Below are 27794 nucleotides of genomic sequence, written 5' to 3'. Positions count from 1 at the left end.
GTAACATCATATATTCAGTGTTTTAGATCTGCTGCAAAAGAGTTTATCACAATCCCACATCAGGACTCGGAACTCATTTTGTCTCCACTGAGAAGGGGTGTCCTGCACTGTTGAAGGTGCCATCCTTCGGATGACAGGTTAAATTTCTGCCTGTTCAGGTGGATGTTAAAGTTCCCCTGACAGTATTGGAAAAGAGAAGGGCAAAAATCCCCCAAATAAAATTGGTCATTTACTTCATGGCTGTTTGTGGGACACTGCTGCATGCAAGTTGGCTGCCATGTTCACCAACAAAACACACAGTCACTCCACTTTACAGAAATTCCTGTGAAGCTCTCTGATATTGCAGCAATGCCTAGTTTTACCCCAGACTGTGCGAGCTCAAAGTTCCAAAGTGAAGCTTGAAACCTACAACCTTTTGACTCAGAAGCAAGAATGCTACTAACTGAGCCAGGCTGATACCTAGCCGAGCTGTTTGTAGCAAAAGTTGCATTAGAATCTTATCTACATACGCCTCGGTCAATACAACCTGACACCAATACAACCTGATCTTAACTGCAACCCTAAAATCCACCTAAACAGGCAAATGGGTCCTCAGTTTAACGTCTCATCCAAAGGTCGGCACCTCCGACAATGCAACACCCCCCAGCACTGGATTGGAGCATTAGTTTAGATTACGTGATTCCATGTTCAGACATGGGGTTTGAGCCGACATCCTTCTGCGAGTTAGGGAGTGAGGAATGAGCAACAGGCCAAAATCGGAAGAGCATTGTATATGGGTTGGAAAATACTGCATATAAAGATACAACAATATCTTTTGTATATGTGCCGTTTTATCAAACTGCAAGTATGCAACAAAAAATAATCAATTCAAATCTATTTCTCATTCTTTGGCCAGCCTAGCATAAATTTGACAAGGCTTTTCACATTCACCGCCATTGTAATTATAGTACGAATAACGAAACCTCCCCTACTAGCTCGACATAAGTGCTTTATTTCTAAAAAGACTGAAGTTTTAATTCCCAGGGTTACCTGACTCTCAAACTTGCTCATCGAGGTTGGCCGAGTATGATCGATCCTTGGCTAGACTGCTGTACCAAGGTGATGCATTCCTTCTGATACTGTTTGTTTTACCCACGAATCGTGCCTTGCAACAGACAACCACAGGGTGAAACGTTTGGTATTGATAAAGAAGTCCACAGTCCAGACAGTGCAGCTCCTCCAGATGAGAGGCAGCGACAAAGGTGTCAGAAAATGAAAGGGAGAATAGAACCTTAGAAATTTACAACACAGAGAATGCCATTCAGGCCATCGTGTCTGTGCTGGCTCTTTTAAAGACAAATAAAAATAACCTTTGCATTTGATATTTTCACGTCGTTGAGACATCTTTCACAGCACTTCTCAGAATATATTGTAGAGTGGAATGACTGTGTTTTGTGGGTAAAACGCGGCAGCCAATTGCGCACAGCAGTGTCACACAAACAGTCGTGGATTGAGTGACAACTTTTTTTTTGGAGATTTTTTTACTCCCAGCAACGATCTGATAATTGACTAATAACCTCTGCAGCTGATTCTTTTTTTTTAGATATTTACCTAGTTCCCTTTTGAAGGCTATTCTGCCTCAACTTACGTTCCCTGCAGGGCATTCCATATCCTAACTACTCTGTGTCTGAAAAAAAAGTTCTCCTAATCTCCCCATTTTCTCGTTTCTTAACTATCTTCAATTGATGGCCTCTAGTTACTGACTCACCGACCAGTGGAAATAATTTCCAAGAATTGAGACCGAAAATACATGAAAAATTACAATAACAACATATCATCCAGCGTATGAGCTCCAAAAATAATTTATGAATGGCTTCACAGAAACATTATCTCTGAAGATGATGACAACATGAGGCTAAAGTGAGTCTCACAAATATCACATAAGCAATTTGGTTCCAAAGAATCGGCAACATTAATAATAATAATACTACCATTTGATAACTTGCTATCCACAGTACTGATCTCATTAGAATTTAAACTTAGAAACAATCTAGAACTCTGTTGCATGCAAATATTTTTAAAAATACATTTATGGTTTATCAACCTATCTACGTTTACACAATATGGTTTCCTATACCTTATCTTATGCCATCAATGATTCATGGGAACCAGCATCTTCAGCGATTCCTTATGATTCAGATGGACCTTAAGTAACTTTCCCTTCCCCCACTGTCCTGACTTATATTCTGTCCTCATCAAAATTCATAAAGATCCACATTAACCTTGTTGTTACTTATAGAAAGTTGCCAGCACAAATGAGCTTCCATTTTTGCCAATAACACTACTCACTTCCTTCCTAATTAATCTCATTCTGTCAGAGTGTTTCTTTTACAGGAAAGGCATTACATAAATGCAAGCTGTTGATGAAAAATACTGAAGGAAAGTATATGTTTTTTCACGATGAGTATTATAAGAAGTCACTAAAATGTAAAGCTTTGTGTGATAGTGTGTCACTTGAATGATTTAGGATTTAGCCTAAACTATGGAAGGAGAAAACAAAAGTGCAGAATAAATTATAGATAGCATACACATGGCTTTATTTTGATCATATAGGAATGGGGAGTGTTGTACTTTCAGGATTAGGTTTTACTATTACGGGCAGTGTTCTGTCATATCCTTTGTTTATTAGAACAACTTGGATTTATCTCACATATTTTATGTAAAATAACATCTCAAAGTACTTCACAAATCCAGAAATGGACACCAAGCAAAGAAAATGGGAACCGTAAAGACGCGGATCTACACATCAATTAATTAAAGAAAACAAAAAAGGAAGTAGCAAGGCCACGTGGGAGACTGCCCCAGAGGACAAGGAGGCTGACATTCTTGCCACGAATGTGGGGGCGAAGGGATTGGGAGGGGGGTTCAAGAAATAGATTTGAGTCAGAAGAGTGGAGGGTGTGGGCTAGAATGTGGAGCTGAACAAAATTTCACAGTTTAGGTGATACCTTAAGATTTGTAGACACGAACAAGAATATCAATCTATGAATTACCAGGAGCCAATGGAGCTTTGGCAAGGATGGAGTTAATGGATGTGCACACACTTGTGCTGGAGAGAGAACTCATCCTGTACAGTTCTGAATCCACTGAGGAGATAGTGAGGAACAAATTAGAAAGATCAAACAAGAAAGCATGGAAAAGGAAATGGAGGGAATCAGAGCCAGAGGTGCACTGGTGTTGTCAGGAGCCAAATAAGATAGCTTCACTCATGTTGATGTTGAGCTTCAGAACGTAATCTTTTTTTCCTATGGATGGAGTTTTCTAGTATTTTATTTTTGTGTAGGTGAGAAAGTATTATATGTGCATGTGTATGGCAAGACCATTAGGCTTCCTCACCTTGAAAAACAATGTACTAAATAAGCCACTTTTTAATAGCCTAGTAGTAAACTTATCATAGCCTATTACTAAATCATAATAATAATGATTTAATCACTCAATCCACGACTGTTTGTGGGACACTGCTGTGCACAATTGGCTGCCGCGTTTCACGCACAAAATATATAGTCAATTCACTTTACAGTATATTCTATGAAGGGCTTTGAGATGTCTCAAAGACGTGATAAGGCGCTATATCAAATGCAAGGATTATTATTGTTAGTGTTAGGCGTGAAGTGCACACTTTCCTCCTTTCATAATCACTATGCAAACTGATATAACAAATTTGATAATAAATCATGCATACAACAACAACTTGCAATGTTATAGCACCCTCCATGCAGCATAGCATCTGAGACACTTAACAGTGGTGGAGCCTGACTCCGAGCCGGGTTGGGTGAGGGGTCGGAGGTGTCCATAAGCACGGTTCAAAAGGAAGGTTTTCAGGTGGGACTTGAAAAAGGGAAGAGAAGCAGCAAGGTGGTGAGATTGAGGGAGAGTGTTGAAGAGTTTCGGGGCGTAGTGGCTGAATTCGCGACCTCCAATGGTGGGTCAGAGGGTGCGAGAGACAAGCAGGTGCCAATCGAGCAGAGGTGCCAGGTTGTGGATTGGGGAGTGAGGAGGTCAGAGAGGTAGGGAGGTACCAGGGAGTGAATGGATTTGAACACGAGTGTGAGGATCTTGAAGTCGATCTGTTTGGTGATGGGGAGCCAGTGGAGCCTGGCCAGAACTGGTGAGATGGGAATACGAAGTTTGGTCCGGGTAAGTATGTGGGCAGCAGAGTTTTGAATGAGCTGGATTTTTTGAATAGTGGAGCTGGGGAGACCAGCGAGAAATGCATTGGAGTAATCCAGGCAGGAGGTGACAAACGAGGGTTTTGGCTGCATTTGGAGTAAGGTATGGTCAGAGGCGGGCAATGTGATCGAGGTGGAGGAAGGTGGTCCTGCTCAGGGACCAGATATGGGGAAGGAAGGACAGCTGGGGGTCGAACTGGATAACTAGATTGTGCACTGGTTCGTGAGTCTGAGGGAGAGCCAAGGAAGGTTAAGGAGTTCGACAGGAGTGAAAACGTTGACGGGAGCCAAAGAGTATGGCTTCCATCTTGTCCCCATTCAGCTGCAGGATGTTTACACTCATCCAGGCCATGATGTCTGCCAGACAAACTGATAGAACATCGACGGACCTGGAGTTGGTACTGGAGGAGCCGAAGTAGATTTGTGTGTCATCCACGTACATGTGGAAGTTTACCCCATGTCTGCAGATAACATTGCCAAGAGGGAGCATATAGATGAGGAAAAGAAGAGGGCCAAGGATTGGAGCCCTGGGGTACCCCACAGGTAACTGGGCAGGGTGGGAGGAGAAACCATTTGCCGAGATCAAGTGGATGCAGTTGGTTAAGTAGGACTCGAACCATGCAAGTGCAGTCTCACAAAGGTGGATGAGGGAGGAGAGGCGGTGGAGGAGGATGGCGTGGTCGACTGTGTCAAACGCAGCAGAGAGATCCAGGAGGCCAAGCAGGCAGAGGGAATCACAGATAGAGAGGACGTCGTTTGCGACTTTGACAAGCGCTGTCTCTGTGCTGTGGGTGGGGCGAAAACCAGACTGCAGAGGCTCGAGGAGGGAGAGGTGTGACCGAAGTTGACCTGCAACAATGCGTTCCAGCTCTTTGGCAAGAAAGAGTAGGTTGGAAATGGGACTGTAGTGTGAGAGATTCGAGGGTATAAACATACTGTATAAAGTTTGGGGAACTGCTCTGTAATATGATGTTGAACAATCACCAAAACAAAATTGGTCAATCACTTCTTAACTGTTTGTGGAAAATTGTTGTGCACAAATTGGCTGCCATGTTCACCCACAACATACATAGTCGCTTCACAGATATTCTGAAACGTCCTCACAACGTGAAAGGTGCTATACCAAATGTAAATTATTTTAAATTAAAAGAAAGAAAAATATTTTTCTCATAAGAACACAATAAAATTCAGGACTGACAAAAGCTCACATTGCCATCAAACCTTATCCCTCAATTGAATTAAATCTAATTACATTTTGCATACATTTTGTGTGTGTCTCTCTGAGAATGTGTCTCTGAGCCTGCGTGTCACTCTCTGTGTCTCTGAGTGTGTGTCTCTCTCTTTGGGTCTTTCTGTCTGTGCGCGGGCGGTCCTGAGAGGCAGGAGGTGGTGAGCTCCTGTAGCCTCGCAGATGTTCGCCACCCAGTTTTTGTTAAGGAAGCAATTAATATTTTTTTTGCAATAATAATTTCTTTATGTTTAGTTTTTAATCAATAATTGCAAAAATGTAGCAGTAAAATAATAATCCTTGCATTTGATTTGCACTGATGGTCACAAATATGTACCTCAATCGCACCAACCAACCCCTGCAATTTTCCTGCATTTTCAGCAAAGCCCTCTGCAAGACCCTAACCCACAAGATTTGCCAAGTGTTCTGCAATTTTTTTGCAAAAATGTCTGCACTTTTTTATTGGCACAGGCGATGCCCAAAACTGTTTTTATTATTCCTAAAATGCATAGGCTCTGCCTCACCGTCCTTCATTTTTCAAGAAAATGTGACTATATAAATAACATATTAATCAAACATTCATCATATATTGAACACAGAAGTGAATAATCAGGACTTTAACTGAAAAATGCAGTGCTTAAGGCGCAATCAAATAATGCTTTATATATTTGTACTAAAGATTTGTAGCAAGCACTTGTTACCTCACTGACTACAAGCTACAGAGAATCTTCCTCAGTTTCAGGCATGGAAAGGAAGAAACGCTAATTCATTGCTGCCAATGGTATCTCATTCACAGCCACTAGAACATTTCAAAAACCACCGCTTAAGAGTTTGGGATCAACACACACAATCGTACTTGGCTCCACTGATAGGCACTATACTGTCTCCATTGTCAACACAAGGAATGAGTCACTACTAACTTAATGTTTCATCAATAGATTTCATTAATATTTCATAAATATTAATTCTGTCTGATATATTACAAAATGGAGATGAACTACTGTGTTACGGATTTGTGTAATGTGTACAAACCATTCAAACTTCACCTTTGGAGTTCACATCATATGAATATGTGTGGACACTAGGATATGGGAGCTCAGAGAGCCAGGTCTACCCACTTTGAGTTCGCAAAGCACAGTATCAGTCTAAAACACTGCACATACTTTTACGGAAAAATATCAATGGAAATAAAAAAGACGTAACATAATACATTGATAGAAAACTACATCTCAACATAGGGTAACTTAATTTTACTGGACTATGACAAGAACAGAATTTATATTTGAAAATCAGAGGACAATATTGGAAGAAAAATATATTGTATTAGAGAAGCAAACCTGCCAGAAGCATTGAAATATGCACAGTAATATGATAATTACTGTATCTCCATTCACGAGGTTGACCATAACTCAATCATTTTGTTGTTAATTGTTAGTTATCTGATCAGACTCAGATATTCTTTTGTCACATCCCATCTGGACTTCTCAAACGCACTCTTTGCCTCTAAACTGACCACGGTGCTCCAAACAATCAATTAAAATGCATCATTAAATTAACCTAAATCATTCTACAAGAAACTAACTAGGTTGGTGGAACAAAGAAAGTTTAGGTTCTTGAATTACAGTGTCTACTGGCTTGGTTTTTGTGACAATTCATGCTGCTTTTTAAATATTTATTTTTATTTAATAAGGAAATAAAGAGAGAATATTTTTTGTTTGAATTGCTTCCACTAAAAATAGAAACAACATAATATTCATATGACTCAGTTCCGTAACAGCATCCAGTTGATACTCAACATTTTGGGGTCAGACTCTTCATATCAGCTCAACTAATTTGTCCCCAACTTCTGGAACTCCCTCCCTCTACCCCTCTGTCTTGCCTTCTCTCTCCGTCTTTAAATCTTGCCTTAAAACCTTCACCTGCAATTATGATCACCTCCACAGTTACCCCTCCCCATTGCTCAGCACGCAACCTCATCATTATGTGCTCTGACTTGTTATCCTACATTATATCATACCATACAAGTTGTTGTTGTAGTACCCAATATCCATCCTTGATCACATGCTCACAATGTCATCAATCTCCTATCCCCCAACAATGTAGCTTCCTTTATACACTTGCTACATCATCCATCTCTTGTGATTTAATTGTGATTCAAGGTCTCTGCTGTGCATTTGTATCATAGAAACTAGGTGTAAGCCAAGCCCAGGAACTGAAATTAGAAAGCTTTATTTAATGCATTTCCTAGCAGTTAGTTTAATAGAAGAAATGGCCAAGATCCAGGAACTTATAATTTGCTTGGCCTTTTGGGAAGGGATTGGAACATGTGTGTGTGTGTGTGTGTGTGTTTGTGGGGGAGATTCTAAAAGGAAGATTCATTGACAATAACATAGGAGGACATTTAGACTATTGAGCCTAAACTGTGATAGCTTATTCACTATTCCAATTCCCAATCCTTGCTTTTTCTCTGTCCTTTTTTCTATTGTATGTAAGGAAGCAATTTCAAGATTCTCACATTCACCAACAATTCACTTCACACTCTGGGAGCCACCTACCCCTCTAACTTGCTCATACTCCAGTCCTCCACCCACCCCCTTCACTTGGCCGAACTGGGTCTTCTTCACGTTCCTCTTCTGTTCCACCATCAGTGGTCGTGCTTTCAGCCACTATGCCTGACCTTTAAACTCCCTGCCATGCACCTTGTCCACCTTGTTTCCCCTCAGTGGATTCCACCTGAAGACTTTACTCTTCAACCATGCCTACAGTCACTTTCCCTTTCTCCCTGGCTCGGCATCAAACTACATCATTGTTATTCCTCCGAGACGCTACACCATGTGAAGGGCTCTAAATAAATGCAACTTGTTATTGATTACTGTTATACTGTTTACCTTTGAATGTTTAGCCAATTCCCTTCAAATGTTGTTGCGCTTTCAGCTCAAATACATTAACCCTTTGTGGTAATTAAAAATTATTAGTTCTGCTTTTATTTTGTTTTTTGCCTCATTTAAAAATAAATTCTGAAAGAATTTTCATTTATTCATTTAAAAATAAATTCATTTGAAAATTCTTTCAGAATTTAGTTTGAATTTATTAATTTAAAAATAAATTCTGAAAGAATTGTCAGAATTTATTTTTAATTGGGGCAAAACAAAAGCAGAACTACATATCATAAGTAGTTAATTTCTTCAATGTTGACTTTATTTCAGGCAACTGTTGGCTTGATATATAATAACAATTTTAAAATCTATAATTGTCAAGGCTCTTACAGAAATAATGGCCACTCGGACAAGGTACGAGAGGGTGACCTATTCTTGTGAAACCTTAACCCAGTAACTCACCATAGGAGGCTGTGGTTGAAGCAAAAAATCATCAATGTATTTAAGAGAAAATTTGATTCAGACATTAAGGGGAAAGGAATAGAGTGGTATAGATGAGAATAGGTGGGGCTTGTGTGGAGTATAAACAACAAGTACAGACTAGTTTGGCTCAATGGTCTGATTGCCTTGTGTATCATTCTATGTAACATTACAAAGTTATTTTTTATGTAGCTAAGATTTCAGACCTCTGGAATTCAGACCTCCGGAGAACGCACATCAAAAACTGCCAAGAAAACAGTTTCTAATTGAAGTCAAAAAACAGAGCAAGCTGTTACTATACTAGCGAGAGACAGAAACAAAAACATAGTTAATTTTGGAAGCATTGAACACTTCTGTGGTGAATTTGTTTCCGAATATGCTTGCACTCCTGATCAGCAGGGCTTAAGTTGCTTTCCATTGGCTCAATATATAAATACATCTGCCAAATCACAGCAAGACGTCATGTGAAGGCCAGGTGCTCAGACACAAGGAGCCCAGCAAGCAATTATTGGATGTGTCATTACATGACCATGCCCTGCTTATACCATCTTAATACTGAAGAGCCTCTTTGAAATAGAAGCAGCTGCCTGTGTTACGTAATTTGCCCTGGTTAAACTGAGGCCACTCAGATTCACGGTAGCATCGGAACCAAAGAATTATTTGTTTTGTATACATTCTCACCTTTAAATTCCTTTGTGGTTTTGCCCCATCCTACCTCTGTGACCATGTCAATCTCTACAAACTCGCATGCTCCTCCACTGGGCAGGCCCTGGCCTGCTTCACAATCCCCACCCAACCTGCCCCAGCATCGGCAGTCGGGCTTTCAGCCTATCTGCCCTCCCACTCTCTGGACTCCATCATGGAGTCCTTACAACTTGCACTTTCCTTGCCTCCTTCAAGGTCCACCTCAAGACCTTACTCTTTGACCGCATCATTGGTTATCTTTCCTGCCCTCCAACCACCCTCAGCTTCCACCCCACTCAGCTCCCATCACCAGCTTGGATGCAAACCCTGGACTGTCCTCCCGATATGAAAGCCACTATATAAATGTAAAGCTGTTGTTCAAGAATGTACAACTTCATGAAGTTGCAACTTAATTTTTCTGATCACTTTACCACTGAAAAAATTTAAATCATCATGTTCCTTTTTTGATAATGAAATTCCAGAGTATTTTTTCATGGCATAAAAACAATCTTTAGCAAAGGTTTCTACAGGGTTGCGTTCCCAAAAAACAACAGTACTTCTCTGTACATATTGGGCTGACATGGGTGAGGTTGCTGATGGAAGCAACGCCGTAAAGTAAATGCAAGATTAGGCAATAATTAGAGCTACATAAACAGAATCCTGAATGCTGATTCAGGAATGGGAATTGGATAACGTCATGTGAAGGCCTGGAGGTCAGACACGAGAAAAATGCAAAAAACCCTTTGTTTTACAGCAAGAATATTGTTTCTGTTTATTCCATTTGTTTTTGATAAGATTTATTGTTTATACAACCCTTATTACAACACTCAAGGACGCCCGAAATTCTGTCCAAATAGCAATGGATCTATTGACGGAATTTAAATCATCATGTTCCTTTTTTGGTTTTGGAAGAAATTCCAGAGGANTTTTTCTGGCATAAAAACATATGCGGTAGACCCACTAAAGACCTTAATTAATGCTCAATATTGGTTATTTATGAACTAGTTTAACTTTAATCTGTGAATTCCTTTAGTCTCCATTAGGATAATTTTTGGATAGCTGTTTGATTTGGTGTTAACATTCTCGAACCTCATCTCAGAGGGAGCAAAAACAACAATTACATTCATTTTGCTGGCAAGGCAAAATGTTGGGCAAGTTTCCTTACTCCACATGCCTCACACCCCTCTGTTTACCTAGCAGTAAGTAGGAACCTGGTTGTCAATCAATTGGCAGATCGCTTTTCTGGGGCTAATAATTACTTAAAAAAATTGGTCATTTCAATCCACGACTGTTTGTGGGACACTGCTGTGCGCAATTGGCTTCGCGTTTCGCCCACAAAATATACAGTTAATTCACTTTAAGTATACTCTGTGAAGCGCTTTGAAACGTCTTGAAGACGTGATAAGGCGCTATGTCAAATGCAAGGATTATTATTATTATCATTGTCTTTGAGACGTCTCAAAGCACTTCACAGACTATACTGTAAAGTGAATTGACTGGATATTTTGTTGGCGAAACGTGGCAGCCAATTGTGCACAGCAATTATTATCCCCGGAAAAACAATCCGCCAATCAACTGACAACCAGGTTCCTACTTACTGCTAGATAAACAGAGGCATGTGGAGTAAGGAAACTTGCCCAACGTTTCGCCCTGCGGGAATCAAATCCAGGTCCTCTAGCTTGCGAGGCGAGTGCTCTAATCACTATACTACAGGACTCCAATTCAAGGTACTTTACACAGCTGACTGCGCACACAGGCTGGTGCAGGGGAGTGGAGAGAGGGGGTGGGTGAAGGTAGTGAAAGTGCAGTTGAAAAGACTGTCTTAATGCAGGCTTTAAAGGAAGGGAGGGAAGGGGTGAAATAGAAGGACTCTGGATGAAGTTCCAGAGAATGGCAGCAGAATGGTTGAAAGCTCATCTACCGATGGTAGGGCAGATCAAGCAGAGGGCCTGAAACAAGCCAGTTGTAGCTGAGCAGCGGGAGATGACAGGGCAGTCGGACTGCACAATGTCAGATGTATTGGTTTGAACATAAGAACATAAGAATATAAGAACATAATAACATAAGAAACGCTAGACGAAAAAAGACCAAGGTCCATCTAGTTCGCCTTCCACCCTTCTGGCGGTCACATGCACATATGTCCCAAACTACCTATGTACTATATCCCATAATGTTATTTCCTAAAAGAAAACTATGTAATCTGTGTATGAAAGAATCAACACTTCCTGCTTCAACCATTGCCCAAGGGAGCCTGTTCCACAGGCTCACTATCTACTCTGATTTGGATGCAGCGCAATGCAAAGCACCTTCCTTTAATGGTAAAGTAACAATTTGTTTCACCATTTCCAGAAATTCGTCTTATCGAGGCCAAGCAGCCAGATGCACATGACCTTACCACTGATCTCTGCAGTGCTCAGACAGTAGGCAACTTGTTGCAATGGCACATGCGACCCAGAGCAGTGTGCACATCGACACATGCAAGAGTTTACAAACTTGTTTCAGTCTCATGTCTCTGACACATGGGGAAACCCACTGCTACGCTTAAAAGTATCCAAACTAGACTTCCACATTTTTACCTAATTTCGGAAAGCATTAGAAGCAGGTTGACAAGAGCCAAGGATTAGGGACCCTAGAGTGTGTGTTGAGGTACTGCTGCAGTTCAAACCAACGAAAAGTACATCGCTTGGATTGAGAGCACTGCTCATCCAGATAGAGTCACCCTACCCAGAACAATTACTTACATTATTACAGTGACAATCCTTCTATTTCCCTCTCCCATAAATACACAGTGTCAACTCTTCTCTCCTCCCTCCCCCAAGTACCAGTCCTTATAACAAATAATAAATTATTGCATTTGATACAATGCCACTCACATCAGGAGAACATCTCAAAGTGTGTCACAGAATATACTGTGAAGTGTAGTGACTGTATATTGTGTAGGCAAACGTTACAGACAATTTGCACACAGCAATGTCCCACAAAAAACATAATTTTAGTAACCGATTTTACTTGAAGGATTGTTGGCCATGACATTGAGAGAAACTCCCTTCACTTTTTGAATGATATCATGGGGTCTTTAACGTCTTATCCTAATATTGTATCCTTTTATCTTTCTCTTGTCCCCTCCCCCACCACATATGCCATTGCTCTTGCCTCTCTATTGATCTCGAATTCTGCAATGTCATGTTTGTTCAAATCTCTGAGTAAACAAACTCAAAAATTCCCCCTTTCATTAATACGTGCATTCGGGAGAAATAAATTCTGCCGCTGGATAGACTATAAATGCATTAATAATAATAATCCTTGCATTTGATATATGGTCTTATCACATCGTTGAGGTGTCTCAAAACGCTTCACAGAATATACTGTAAAGTGAAGTGACTGTTTTTATGGGCGACACACGGCAGTCAATTGTGGGCAAAACGAATATTGTATGTGGTTGTGTTTGCACAATTAAAGTTTATTAGCACAACATTTCAGCACCAACTTATTGCAACAATTTCATGATTTCACCCACATTGTACATAAATGAACATGTGGTTATCTGACATGTAGTTATAGGGCACTTACCCCTTCATGGGGATGATCTTAATTCTATCTAGATTTTACTAGATGATGTAAGAAAGCCTGGTTACATTTAAGTGCTATTATCATTAATAGACTCACTATAAATAAATATGGTCAGCTATACAATTATCTATTCTGCTGAGTTACCAAATGGACTAGCCAATGGCTAAAATAGCAAGTGTATGTAAAGATATAAACATTACTCTCAATATTACCTCAGTGATCATTTCTTTCAAAGCAATTGCAGGAGGCATTGTAAGTAATTTTTGTTCATTCACAAAGCACCACCAATGAACATTTAAATATACAATTTGTTGTTCATGCTATTGAAAATCATTTCCCCTCCCCAACATTTACATCATGCCGCTGGTCATTTTAAAACATTAATTTCATTAGAACCCCATTTGTTTATTTTCAAAACTGATGATTTTAATGTTAGTTCAAAGCCATTATTATTACCCCCTTCCCATACATACATATACACATTATTCATCTGCATATGGACTACATTATTATTTCACATCAGCCTGATTGAAGTGTGCCTCCAACAGAAAAATAAATAATATCTTCACTGAAATGTAGTAGAGTAGCAGCCTGTAATAGGATTTGTCTTGATTGTTCCCTGAAGAACATAATGTCTACATCGGAGTGACACCTTGACACGGTCACCTCACATTAACTGTCATTTAGCAGGTATCATAAAAAACATACCTCATGTGTAATTGTTTCCATCATCACTTAAACCCTAATGTCTAAAAATTAAGATTGTTGAAAAACACAGCATTTATTCAAAATAAAAGCAAGCTAATAAAGATATTACCTTTTTCAATTTAGAAAAACTACTTTTCAGAAAAATAACATTTTTGTAATTTTAATGGTTATTTTTAATACAGGCAGCAATCCACCTGATCAACTTGTTTTTATATGAAAATGATTGAGTTAAGAGGCCTCTTGCTGGGTGTGAAGTGCAGTTGTTTTTCTATCTATACTTAAAAGAGTGAAGGCCAGTACTGTCCATCATCAGTCTGCATGGATTATCTCGAATGTTACTATCATATAACTAAGGTTAAATCCAGTGATTTAATTTTACCCTCTGGTCTGTTCTCAGATATCTTTCACACCTTTCATGAATGAATTTCGCATTGATATCTTAAATCATTACTTAAATCTTTCCTTAAATCTTTCACAGAAGTCTCTACATACATTTTGATACAATCCATCTTTTTAGGTGTTTCATTCGATTGATAATGACAAGAATAATTGTGTTCAACATAATGGATAGACCAAAGATGCTTCTTTACCATGGGGACTGAAATATATTTCAATATATGGCTGGTTACCTTTCCCATGAGCTTTCCAAACATTATTAGGGTAACAAAGAACCGTAATAAAATTGAAACAATTTTGACATGAGAAAGTAATTAGGTATAACTACTGAAATTCAACAGCAACTTTTTTAAAGCAGTTCTAAATTTAAATTTGTGTTTCATACCAGCTTTTATCACATGTGTACAAAAAAAGCAAAATATTGCAGATGCTGGAAATCTGAAATAAAAACAAAGTTGCTGGGAACACGCAGCAGGTCAGGCAGCATCTATGGAGAGAGAAACATGAGTTAACGTTTCAGGTCGATGACTTTTTGAAACGTTAACTCGTCTTCCTCTCTCCATAGATGCTGCCTGACCTACTGCGTATTCCCAACGACTTCTGTTTTTATTTTGCCACATTTGTGTTATTTTCAAAACCTATAAAACAAAACAAAACTGGGTCATAAAACACAACTGGGTCGGGCAACACAACTGTGCTGGGCTCCCGTTTGATTTGGTCCTGAAACACTGGAATACACACAGGATATTTTTCCACTTCAATGTATTGCTTTAAACATGATTTCCATCTGTTTTCCACCACAAAACAGATTATCAGCAGTATAATAATTCCACCCACTCAAAAAAATGTGCTTTGTAATCTTTTCTAAGCAATAAATTGTAGCTAGAATTTTAAACTAAAATGGGAATACAGTACATGATATACATAGATATATATATATACCCATTATTTATTTAATTCATAATTGGATTGAATGCATGAGTTGTCCTGGAAACCAGTCACAATTAGAATTCATTTTTAGAAATTTATAGCTCAGAAGCCATTTGGCAGATCATATATTGTTTTCTTTTTCTGGATGGGAGAGGAAGAAATCACCAGATCACCAATTCTACCAACATAATAATGATAAAAAGCAAAGGAAACTTACAGTACAGTAAGTACAGTGCCAAAAGAAACTTACAGTACAGTAAGTACAGTACCAAAAGAAACCTTTTAGGCTTATCTAGCTATTCCCAAAGGTTAAAAAAAACAAATAATAATCTTATCTCTTATTCCCCTCAATCATTTCTTTAAACTCAAAAGATTATTTCCAAATTGTCTCCCTAGGCATCTGTCATATATTTGCCCTCTTGTTGTAAAACAACTAATCCAATTTGTCCATCTTCCCTCAGTTGAGCTTGTTGTAGAGTTAACTGGTTTTGTCAAACAGACTAGTTTGGTCCAGTTCATCCATACACTTCAAAATCCTGAGCAAATTATATCCAGGTTTTTTTCAAATGGCAGAAAAGATATAAAAGTAAATCCAACCCAAACCATAATAGCAACTATGGATCAAATTCTGAATCAAATATCCCCCAAAGGTGGATATTTGATCATACTCACTGGTTTAGTTCAACGTCCAGAATGAAGGATGATCCGAATGCTTCCACCAGGAAGCTAGTTTGTGCAACGTGTATGGACTGCAAAGAAAAAAAATTAAAAATAGCAACAGTCATCCTTGTGTCACATTGTGCTGACCATATGGTAAATGCATCAATTGGAAAGCACTGAAAAAAAAACAGGGCACAGTGACATCCAGGGAAACTGTATGGTGATCAAAAAGAAAGCTCCCGACCTGTCGGTACCTGCCCTGGGAGTGTCTTGACAGACACATCACCAGCCTTCAGACTAATGCAAACCAGGCTGACAATTCCAAGGAAAGGAATGATGGCAACCGAACTGGAAATACATAAACTGCCATCGGTGTAGGGCAATGAGGGAGATGCTTTTCGTGTATAATTTTTACTGCATTGTGCAGTTCAGCAGTAGCAGCTTTTGATAGGGTTCATCCCTCATACACCCCCCTCCCCGCCACCGCCCCCAACACACACGCACACACACACACACATCATACACACACACACCCTTGCAGGGAAGCAAACGCCTCGGCGACGCAGGGAAGTAGAGACTTGCTCCCTCTCACTCGTTGCATTCGGCAGCTACGGTTTGCACCGAGAAGAGCGCCAGACTTACAGGGTGCGAGGCTGCCGGCTGTCCATTGCTGACTCGGGTGTCCAGGCTGTGTCTTCTGCCGCTCCCGGGCTGCTGGTGGCTGCGGAGGCTGAGCTGTACGGGGCTCGTGCCCTGACGCCGGTCAGCCCCAGCTCCAGCCTCAGCTCCCGCCTCCTCTCTGCTCCAGGCCGCCTCAGCTCCCCGCAGTCCTGCAGATGCGCACGGTTTCCCCCCGCGGGGAGAGCAGGGGAGAGGGGGAGAGAGGAGAGGAGGGGGGAGAGAGGAGAGGAGGGGGGAGAGAGGAGAGGAGGGGGGAGAGAGGAGAGGAGGGGGGGAGAGGAGAGGAGGGGGGAGAGAGGAGAGGAGGGGGAGAGAGGAGAGGAGGGGGGAGAGAGGAGAGGAAGGGGGAGAGAGGAGAGGAGGGGGGAGAGAGGAGAGGAGGGGGAGAGAGGAGAGGAGGGGGAGAGGAGAGGAGGGGGGAGAGAGGAGAGGAGGGGAGAGAGGAGAGGAGGGGGGAGAGAGGAGAGGAGGGGGGGGAGAGGAGAGGAGGGGGGGGAGAGGAGATGAGGGGAGGGAGAGAGGAGAGGAGGGGGGAGAGAGGAGAGGAGGGAGAGGGGAGAGGAGAGGAGGGGGGAGAGGAGAGGAGAGGAGGGGAGGGAGAGGGGAGGAGGGAGAGGGGAGAGGAGATGAGGGGAGTGAGAGGGGAGGGGGGAGAGGAGAGAGGAGAGGAGAGGAGGGGAGAGAGAGAGGAGAGGGGGAGAGGGGGAAAGAGACACATTCCCATCCCAGTCAGATACATGTTTTACAATCATTTCCCATCTTTCGAAATCTTTTTTCCCTTTTGAAAATGCAGGTTTTTGATTCATTTCCCCCTTATTTTGTCTTAAACACAAATACCCAGCCTCAGAGACCCCCCATAAACAAACAAACAAACAAATAAACCCACAGCATCTAAATGAAGGTTTTGAAAGTTTTGTCTTAACATCTATATATATATATATATGTACACACACACATATATATATATATATATTAAAACAACAACCAACACATCAGCATCTGGGACATCCTCCCGACGTGAAAGGCGCTACACACACATACATAATCCAATTTCAAGACACATAATGCAATTTATTATTATTAGAAATTTTTTTTTTAAAACACACACACACACACACACACACACACAACACACAACAACAAAAAAAAAACCCCCAACAGAAATCGCAGCATTGAAACCCCACCAACGGTGCAATTGGGGGACGAGAGAGAAGTCAGGTCATACTGTAGGTAGAGTGAGTGAGTGAGTGAGTGAGTGAGGAGAGGATGGAGAGGGAGGAAGGAAGGAAGGAAGGGAAGGAGGGAAGGGAGGGAAGGGAGGGGATGGAATTGTAAAGGTGTAAAAATATGGTAAGGATAAATAAGTGTGTCTTACCAGTGTTCCTGTGGGCACACACCAGTCTCACCAGTCCACACACAGCTCCCAGCAAAGCAATCCGATGCGGGAGAGACTTCATGGCCTCATATTCTTTATGACTGCAAAGTGGAGGAGGGTGGAGGGGGGGAGTGAGGTGATGATGGTGATGATGGTGATGGAGGGAGGGAGGGAGGGAGGGAAGGTGGTGGTGGTGGTGGTGGTGATTTAAGCTGTGTTGTTCTCCCAGTGTTTAGCTGGTGGATCCTGCGGGAAGGTCTGAAGGATTCGTTGTGTTGTTGCTTCCCGGGGTGATGGGGGGGGGGTGTGTGGGGGGGGTGGGGGGGGGGTGTGGGTGGGGGGGGGGGAGAGGGGTTGGGGGAGGAGGAGGAGGAGGAGGGAGGGATGTGGAGGAGAGGTTGAGTGTGGCTCCTCAGACTGGCAGCACAAGCTGGTGACAAGGGGCTGAACCCTCCCTCCCTCCCTCCCTCCTCTCTCTACCTCTCTTTCCTCCTCTTCTCTCTCTATCTCTCTCTTTCCTCCTCTCCTCTCCCTCTCTCTCTCTTTCCTCCTCTCCTCTTTCCTCTCTCTATCTCTCTCTTTTCTCCTCTCCTCTCTCTTTCCTCCTCTTCTCTCTCTCTCTATCTCTCTCTTTCCTCCTCTCCTCTCCTCTCTCTCCTCTCTCTTTCCTCCTCTTCTCTATCTCTCTCTTTCCTCCTCTCTTTCCCCCTCTCCTCTCTCTCCCCCTCTCCTCTCTCTCCCCCTCTCCCCTCTCTCTCCCCCTCTCCCCTCTCTCTCCCCCCTCTCTCTCCCCCTCTCTCTCTCCCCCTCTCCCTCTCTCTCTCCCCCTCTCTCCTCCTCTCCCCTCTCTCTCTCCCCCTCTCCTCCCCTCCTGTCTCTCTATCTGATGGCTTCTGGTCCACCAGGTTCACGGTCCAACGTCAGATGCTCCCGTCTGCGGAGAGTGCGGAGGCTGACTGAGCAATGGGCGGCGACAGACAGGCAGACACAGACAGGCAGACACAGACAGGCAGACACAGACAGACAGACACAGACAGGCAGACACAGACAGGCAGACACAGACAGGCAGACACAGACAGGCAGACACAGACAGGCAGACACAGACAGGCAGACACAGACAGGCAGACACAGACAGGCAGACACAGACAGGCAGACCACAGGCAGAGACAGCCACAGCGCGAGTGAGAAGCATCTCTCGGTTGAACCAGTGCGGTAACTGCAGTCCAACCCCCTCCGAGGGCAACGCTGTTATTACCACACAGTGCATCATCACCTAATTGCACACACACACACACACACACAGTCACACACACACACACACACTGTCACACACAGTCACACTCACAGTCACACACACTCACACAGTCACACACACACACACAGTCACACACACACTCACGCAGTCACACACACATACAGTCACACTCACACAGTCACACTCACACACAGTCACACACACTCACAGTCACACACACACACTCACACACTCACAGTCACACACAGTCACACTCACACACAGTCACACACACACTCACACAGTCACACTCACACTCACACAGTCACACACACACAGTCACACACACACAGTCACACACACACACACACACTCATACAGTCACACACACACAGTCACACACACAGTCACACACACACACACACACTCACAGTCACACACACACAGTCACACACACACTCATACAGTCACACACACACACAGTCACACACACACACTCACATAGTCACACGCACTCACACACAGACTCACACACACACACTCACACAGTCACACACACACTCACACAGTCACACACACACACACACAGTCACACACACACACAGTCACACACTCACACACACTCACACAGTCACACATACACTCACACACACACAGTCACACACACACACATAGTCACACACACTCACACAGTCACACACACACATAGTCACACACACACACAGTCACACACACACTCACACAGACACACACACACACAGTCACACACACACGCTCACGCAGTCACACACACTCACACCCTATTAATATTAATATCTAAATCTATTGGAACCCTTTTGTAGAACCATTTCTGAGAAAATGAATTCACTCCCAAGGCCAACTTTTGTTTGACACATATATATCTATATTTTAAAAAATGCGTACAAGGCATTTTTCGATTTGCGTTGTCCGAAATCCCACGTCGGCCTTGTTATTTTATTATTTTGTTATTATGTTCTGTTAGGTACTGTGCCACAATGCACCCCCGGCATTTTGAAGAAAATTGGGGAGCTCCGGAAGCTCGGAGTAGCCGATTCCCGTAACGCGAGGCTGAGCGCTCCTTTGTGTTAAATATTAATCCCGACGTAACAGCACCCGATGTTGCCTTATAATATTATAATAGTAATTTGGTTGCTCAATCCATGACTGGAGCTGGCACAGACATGATGGGCCGAATGGCCTCCTTCTGGTGCTGTATAATTCTATGATTCTATGTTTGTGGGACACTGCTGTGCGCAATTGGCTGCCGCGTCTTGCCCACAAATATACAGTCAATTCACTAGACAGTATATTCTGTGAAGCGCTTTGAGACGTCGCAACTACGTGATCAGGCGCTACATCAAATGCAAGGATTATTATTAATGTTATCTGTATAATTGTCTTGGTTGTTTCTAAGTACTCAACAACAACAAAATTACATTTGTATAGAGCCTTTCGCGTCGGGAGGATGTCCCAAGGCACTGGACAGACAGAGTTACGGACCCGAGTTGAGGGTCGGGTGGGGGAGGGTGGAGGGCAGGGGCGGGAAGCAGGTAGATCGAAAGCACGGTCGAAGAGGAGGGTCTTGAGGTGGGTCTTGGTGAGGGAGGGGACGAGATGGAGGGACTGCAGGGTGGAGTTCCAGAGGATGGGTGCAGTGGGTGCATCTCATTCCCCAAATCCTCACCCCTCTTACCCACCCCACACACACACACACCACTTACTCATTTATGTTGCGTGTAAATGTTTTTAAAGACAACATCTTTGTCTTTTCTTCGACAGTTTATGTTATAGAATACTTTCGATAGAATCTGATTTGTGATAAGGTTTCTTTCTTGGCATTTGTTCTCTTTTAAGCACAACTAATTGATCCAATCATAACTACACTAGAGGATATCAATACCAATGCAGCTGAGGTATTCTCGGGCTTTGGACTACAGTTCTGGAAGGTGTTATCTGGAATTTGGGTTTGTGAACGTACATTTATATATCCAGTGCTTGGTATCCACCTTGAATGCTATACCGAGGTAAGCAAGCGCAGAATTTGCCCCAAAGGGGCCCCATGCAAAGTTTGATTCTGTTGGGTCCTGATAGTCCAGTTCCTGTCCCAGGCAGGTTTGCAGTTCTCCAGTGCACTTTTGCTGACAGACGAGCCAGCCTGGCCCATCACAGACCAGCCAGCCTGGCCCATCACAGACCAGCCAGCCTGGCCCATCACAGACCAGCCAGCCTGGCCCATCACAGACCAGCCAGCCTGGCCCATCACAGACCAGCCAGCCTGGCCCATCACAGACCAGCCAGCCTGGCCCATCACAGACCAGCCAGCCTGGCCCATCACAGACCAGCCAGCCTGGCCCATCACAGACCAGCCAGCCTGGCCCATCACAGACCAGCCAGCCTGGCCCATCACAGACCAGCCAGCCTGGCCCATCACAGACCAGCCAGCCTGGCCCATCACAGACCAGCCAGCCTGGCCCATCACAGACCAGCCAGCCTGGCCCATCACAGACCAGCCAGCCTGGCCCATCACAGACCAGCCAGCCTGGCCCATCACAGACCAGCCAGCCTGGCCCATCACAGACCAGACAGCCTGGCCCATCACAGACCAGCCAGCCTGGCCCATCACAGACCAGCCAGCCTGGCCCATCACAGACCAGACAGCCTGGCCCATCACAGACCAGCCAGCCTGGCCCATCGTAAGACTTGGAAGGGTAGACCAGAGGCAGGGATTCTTCCCACTCAGCTCCTGTTGACTCTACAAGCCCAAACCCTGATGAGTAGGATGGTCCTTACTGAAGAAGCAGCAGGAAGCTTGCTAGACATTAATCTCCATGGCAAGCAACTTGATGTTAGCCGGTTAAACTTTTGCAGTACCCTAACACTAAGTCCCAAGTCTTGGCTCTTGCCGACCTATGCTTAATACTCTCCAAAATTAGGTAAGCAGGAATTTAGCCCTCCAGGGATGGAGTATGCATTCCATTCCAGTCACTGGGCAATTTCCATGTTTAGGTGCTATATATATATCTTTGTGGAACTGTCAGTCTGATTTGGATACTCTTGCACACTGTGATGGGTTTCCGCACGTGTCAGCTACCTGGCGCAACAAAAAAATAAATACTAATGCATGGTGTTTATATTACAAGCATAATGATACAATGTTGCTAATCTAGCTACGTAGTTCAACATTTATTACGAAAACACAGAGTGCTGCAAGATAGGTAAAACCCCAAATGAATGTATAAGTATAATTTCCATTTTATGTTTGTACTGGGTGTAGCGTGATTAGCATATAATCATGATCTGCATCTAGGAGTAGAGGAAACACCACATTTGCAGATAATAATAATAATAATCCTTGCATTTGATATAGCGCTTTTACGTCTTCTAGACGTCCCAAAGCGCTTCACAGAATATACTGTAAAGTGAATTGACTGTATATTTGTGGGCGAACGCGGCAGCCAATTGCGCACAGCAATGTCCCACAAACAGTCATGGATTGAAAATGACCAATTTATTATTGTTTTTGGAGGGATTATTATTAGGCTCTGTGTGGAGTAAGGAAACTTGCCCAAGGTTTCGCCCTGCCTGGAATTGAACTCAGGTCTCTCGCTTGCAAAGTGAGTGCTCTAACCACTGAGCTACAGGACTCCACAGCTGTCCACCCACCATTAGCAGGCAAGCTTTCAGACATTATGCCCCTACTCTCTGGAAATCCATCTGGAGTCCCTTCAACTCCCTCCCTCCGTACCTTCATTCAAGGTCTGTCTCAAGACGTACCTCTTTGACTGCGTCTTCAGTCATTTCTCCCTTCCCCACCCCCTTCAGCTCTCACCCCAGCTCAAGTGCCTAAGCTTATTGAGACATCTTCTCAATGTGTAGGGTGCTACTGTATTCTTGTATATTTATTACCTGCTTTTTCTGATATCTTCTTTCTGTTTACACTCAATAACATCTATTACCAGCATAGCCTCTACTTCTCCACCATGGATTCCACGTGTGATGATAGAGTATCTACAGTTTGACTTTGGCTGCTCATCCTCTGCCTTTTTGTTTCTTTTTATCTCCGTGTTCTACTGCCTCTCTACATTCCCATTTCTTTCCTCCTTTCGCCTTCTCCTACACAAAGAGTCCTGTAGCTCAGTGATTAGAGCACTTGCCTCGCAAGCAAGAGACCTGGGTTCGATTCCCAGCAGGGTGAAACCTTGAGCAAGTTTCCTTATTCCACACGCCTGATAATAATCCCTCCAGAAAAAAAAACAATAATAAAATTGGTCACTTCAATCCACAACTGTTTGTGGGACACCGCTGTGTGCAATTGGCTGCCACATTTCGCCCACAAATATACAGTCAATTCACTTTATAGTATGTTCTGTGAAGCACTTTGAGACTTCTAGAAAACATGAAAAGCACTATATCAAATGCAAGGATTATTATTATTTGTAGTAAAATCATGTGAAGCGCTTTGAGAAGTCCTTCTGTTGTGAAAGGCTCTGTATACAAGGATGATTATTATTGTCTTATTGTCATTTGTCTCTGGACCTAATAACATAACATGTAGGAGCAGGAGTAGGCCATTCGGCTCTTCGAGCCTGCCCCGCCATTCAATCATGGCTGATCTTCTAATCTAACTCCAGCTAATAACATAACCCTGCCTTATCCTCATATCCCTTAATCCCTTTTGCAATAAGAAATCTATCTATCTCAGTCTTGAATATGTTCAAGGACTGAGCGTCAACAGCCCTTTGGGGTAGTGAGTTCCATACATTCACCACCCTTTGAGTGAAGAAATTCTTCCTCAACTCAGTGCGAAAGGGCTGGCCTCAGATTTTAAGGTTGTGACCCCTGGTTTTAGTTTCTCCAACCAGGGGAAACAATCTCCCACTATCTACTCTATCATGGCCTTTCATGATCTTATAGGTTTCTATAAGATCCCCTCTAATTCTTCTAGATTCCAGAGAATATAGGCCCAAATTGGTCAGCATATCCTCATAACTCATCCCCTTCATCCCTAGCACTAACCTAGTAAATCTACGCTGCACCCCCTCCAAGGCAAGAACATCGTTCCTTAAATAAGGAGACCAAAACTGCACACAGTATTCTAGGTGTAGTCTCACCAGGGCCCTATACAGTTGCAGCAAGACTTCCCTACTCTTATACTCTAATATGCTGGTGGTTTATGTCATTGTTCTCCGAGTCACAGCATGTTTTCAGATTGTTGTTTCCAACATATTTTCCTCTTTTAAACTAAAAATCTGCAACACTCTTCCTCCAGCCTTGCTCTATCCTTCCTCATCTTCAGGTTGTGCCTGAAGAGCTTCCTCTTCAACCGTGCCTACGGTCACTTTCCCCCCTCCCCTGGGAAACTATATAAATGCAAATTGTTTTTGTTGTTGTCAAGTGTCTGATACCACGTTATGTAGAAAATCCTCAGACAACTGTACTTTTTTTATTTATAGAATATAGCACTATGTAGCTCCTCTGATAGTTCTCCTTTTAAAAGCTTAGGTCCTTTTATATAAATAACATAATAATCCTTGCAAAACGCAAAATACTGCAGGTGCTGGAAATCTGAAACAAAAACAGAAGTTGCTGGGAACACTCAGCAGATCAGGCAGCATCTATGGAGAAGAGCAAGTGAGTCAACATTTCGGGTCTACGACCCTTCATCAGAAGGATAATAATCCTTGCATCTGATATAGGGTCCAATCACATCAAAACATCTCAAAGCACTTCACCGAGTTTTCTGAAAGATCTATTGACTGTGTATTGGTAGGCAAATATGTCAGTCTAGGTGTGCACAGCAATATCCCTCAAACAACCATGAAATAAATGGCCAATATTTTTTTAGCTGGGGAATGTTGGACAGGACACTGGGAGAGCTCCCTTCTCTTTTTGAATAAGCACCGGATCTTTAATACCCTCCGGAACAGGCAGATGACAACCTTGGGTTAACTTTTCATCCAAAAGGTGGCACCTCAGGCAATGCAGCAATCACCGAGCATTGCTTTGGAGTGTCAGCGTAAGATGGGGGCTCAAATTCCTGACATGAGGTTTTAACTCCTTTGAGCTGACACTGATATAATAAGTCGAATGGCTTTCTATTGTATTTTAGAGTGTGATGATTCAACATGCATTTTGTGAATAGATCGGAAGGTTAAAATTTGAGGGAACAGCAATTTTTTTATTATTGATTTCCCTCATGTATTGGTGGTAATTGATTTTATGCCTCCAGCCCTCAGGGCTTCCTCCAGAAATGTCTTGGTGTACTTTGATCGAAAGGATTCTCACTGTCTTAATGTACAATTGATATGTGACCATCAAAAGCACTTAACGGAAGCCAATGGCATATTTCCTGGGAGGATCTCCAATGCTTTCATTGTTTGGCCACCTGCCATCTTGGAGACGGTTTGGCGAGTGCAAACCTTGAAGGGAAGTTTATAATAATCCTTGCATTTGATATAGCGTCGTCTTCGAGACATCTCAAAGCGCTTCACAAAATATACTGTATACTGAATTAACTGTGTATTTTGTTAGCGAAATGTGGCAGCCAATTGCGCACAGCAGTGTCCCACAAACAGTCGTGGATTGAGTGACCAGATTTTTAAAAAAAACTTTTTTGAAGGAATTATTACCCCCGGAAAAGCGATCTGCCAATCGACTAACAACCAGGTTTATATTTACTGCTAGGTGAGTCCTGTATGACTTATGGATGATTTGATCTACTTTCTGCAGCCACTACTGATAATAATATTAGTAATAATAATAATCCTTGCATTTGGTATGATGGTTTTTACATTGGGAGGTGACTCAAAACACTTCACAAAATTTATTTTGAAGTGAAGTAGCTGTGGCATAACGGTCAACCGACAAATCTGGCTGGACCTCCTCAAAATCTACCGCTCCACTCTAGCTTCGGCCAAGTCGTCCTTCTACTCCAGGATAATCCTGGAGGCGAAGAACAACCCCAGGCTTCTGTTTTCTACCACATCCCGACTCCTCCGTCCCCCCCACCGCCACCCCGCGCAGGTCATCTCCTCCAACCTTCACTGTGAGGAGATGCTGGATTTCCTTGAATCCAAAATCAAGGGAATCCGCTCCGCGGTCACTTCCCCTCCAATCTCCACCCACCACCTCCCTCCCACATTCCGACTCCTACCCATCCTCCCCTACACACTTTTGTACCCGTTTCCTCGCCCTCTGTCACCAAACTCATTCTATCCCTGAAACCCACCACCTGCTCCCTTGACCCCATCCCCATTCCACTCCTTATCTCCCAGCTCCACCTTCTTGCCCCACATATCACAGACATCGTCAACCTGTCCCTCTCCTCTGGCTCTGTTCCCATTCCCTTAAAAACTGCCACCATCACTCCCACCTTGAAAAAACCCTCCCTTGATGTGTCGCAGCTATCAAGCTACCGGCCCATCTCCAACCTCCCCTTCCTGTCCAAGGTCCTGGAACGAGTTGTCGCCTCCCAGCTGCGCTCTTTCCTCTCCACCCATTCATTATTCGAACCCCTTCAGTCGGGTTTCCGTGCTGCCCATAGCACAGAAACTGCCCTGGTCAAGGTCACCAATGACATCCTGACCATCTGTGACCAGGGCTCCCTCTGCCTCCTCGTCCTCCTCGACCTATCGGCAGCATTCGATACGGTCGACCACGCTATCCTCCTCCACCGCTTGTCCTCCCACCTAAACCTTCAAGGCCCTGTCCTTGAGTGGTTTAGGTCGTACCTTTCCCACCGTCTTCACTTTATTTCCACGAACGGCTTTTCCTCCACCCCCCGCACTGTCTCGTGCGGTGTCCCTCAGGGCTCTGTCCTCGGTCCCCTCCTCTTCACCCTCTATATGCTCCCCCTGTGGTGACATCATCCGCAGACATGGAGTTAACTTCCACATGTATGCGGATGACACCCAACTCTACCTTTCCTCCTCTACCCTCAACTCCACGACCACCGATGTCCTGACAGCTGCCTGTCCGACATCGAGTCCTGGACGAGAGTCAACTTTCTTCAGCTCAACGTGCGTAAAACTGAGGCCCTCCTGATTGGCTCACGTCAGCACCTCCGCACCTCAGGCGCTGACAGCATCAGCATCCAAGGCTGCACTCTCCACCTCTCAAAGCCGGTCAGGAACCTTGGTGTTCTCTTCGACCCTGAGCTGTCCTTTCTCCCTCATATCCGCACCACAACTGGCACCGCCTTCCATCACCTCCGGAACATCAACAACAACAACAAGATTCCATTTATTGAGCGCCTTTCACGTCAGGAGGACATCCCAAGGCACTGTACAGTTGGGTCAGGACCCGAGCAGGGGGGAAATGGTCAGGGTGAGGGGAGGGAAGGGAGGGAGCGAGGAGGGGGGAAATGGTCAGGGTGAGGGGAGGGAAGGGAGGGAGCGAGGAGGGGGTAGAGAGTGGAGAGGGGAGCTGAAGGCTCGGTCAAAGAGAAAGGTCTTGAGACCGGCCTTGAAGGAGGAAAGGGAGGAGGCGGCAAAGGCACTGGGGGATAGAGTTCCAGAGCCTAGGGGCTGAGAGGCTGAAGGCCCGGCCACCGATGGTAGGGCGGTTGGGGCGGGGGACGTGGAGCAGACCGGAGCCAGAGGAACGGAGGGTACGGGCAGGTAGGTAGGGGGATAGTAGGTCGGAGAGGTAGGAGGGAGCAAGGCCGTGAATAGTCTTGTAGGTGAGGGTGAGGATCTTGAGTTCGATCCTCTGGGGGATGGGGAGCCAGTGGAGGCGAGCGAGG

At 43.7% G+C, this 27794-nt stretch overlaps 1 protein-coding gene across 2 annotated transcripts in view; it reads right to left on the bottom strand.

Annotated features, from left to right (window-relative positions):
- The window catches only part of LOC103181585 (disintegrin and metalloproteinase domain-containing protein 22), a 140960-nt gene extending 123019 nt beyond the window's left edge, over window positions 1-17941 (bottom strand). For both annotated transcript variants that reach the window (XM_042331863.1, XM_042331862.1), the window contains exons 1-3: window positions 17797-17941; window positions 16383-16570; window positions 15753-15829 (exon numbers count right to left, since the gene is read on the bottom strand). In XM_042331863.1, coding sequence (XP_042187797.1) covers window positions 15753-15829; window positions 16383-16570; window positions 17797-17878 — 347 coding nt within the window. In that variant the 5' untranslated portion in view covers window positions 17879-17941. The remainder of the gene's footprint in view (window positions 1-15752; window positions 15830-16382; window positions 16571-17796) is intronic.
- Between the last annotated feature and the right edge of the window lie 9853 nt (window positions 17942-27794).

This window comes from Callorhinchus milii, unplaced genomic scaffold (genome assembly GCF_018977255.1).
Source record: "Callorhinchus milii isolate IMCB2004 unplaced genomic scaffold, IMCB_Cmil_1.0 Scaffold2, whole genome shotgun sequence".
NCBI classification, from domain to species: Eukaryota; Metazoa; Chordata; class Chondrichthyes; order Chimaeriformes; family Callorhinchidae; genus Callorhinchus; species Callorhinchus milii.
This window is presented reverse-complemented; position numbering and strand designations above follow the sequence as displayed.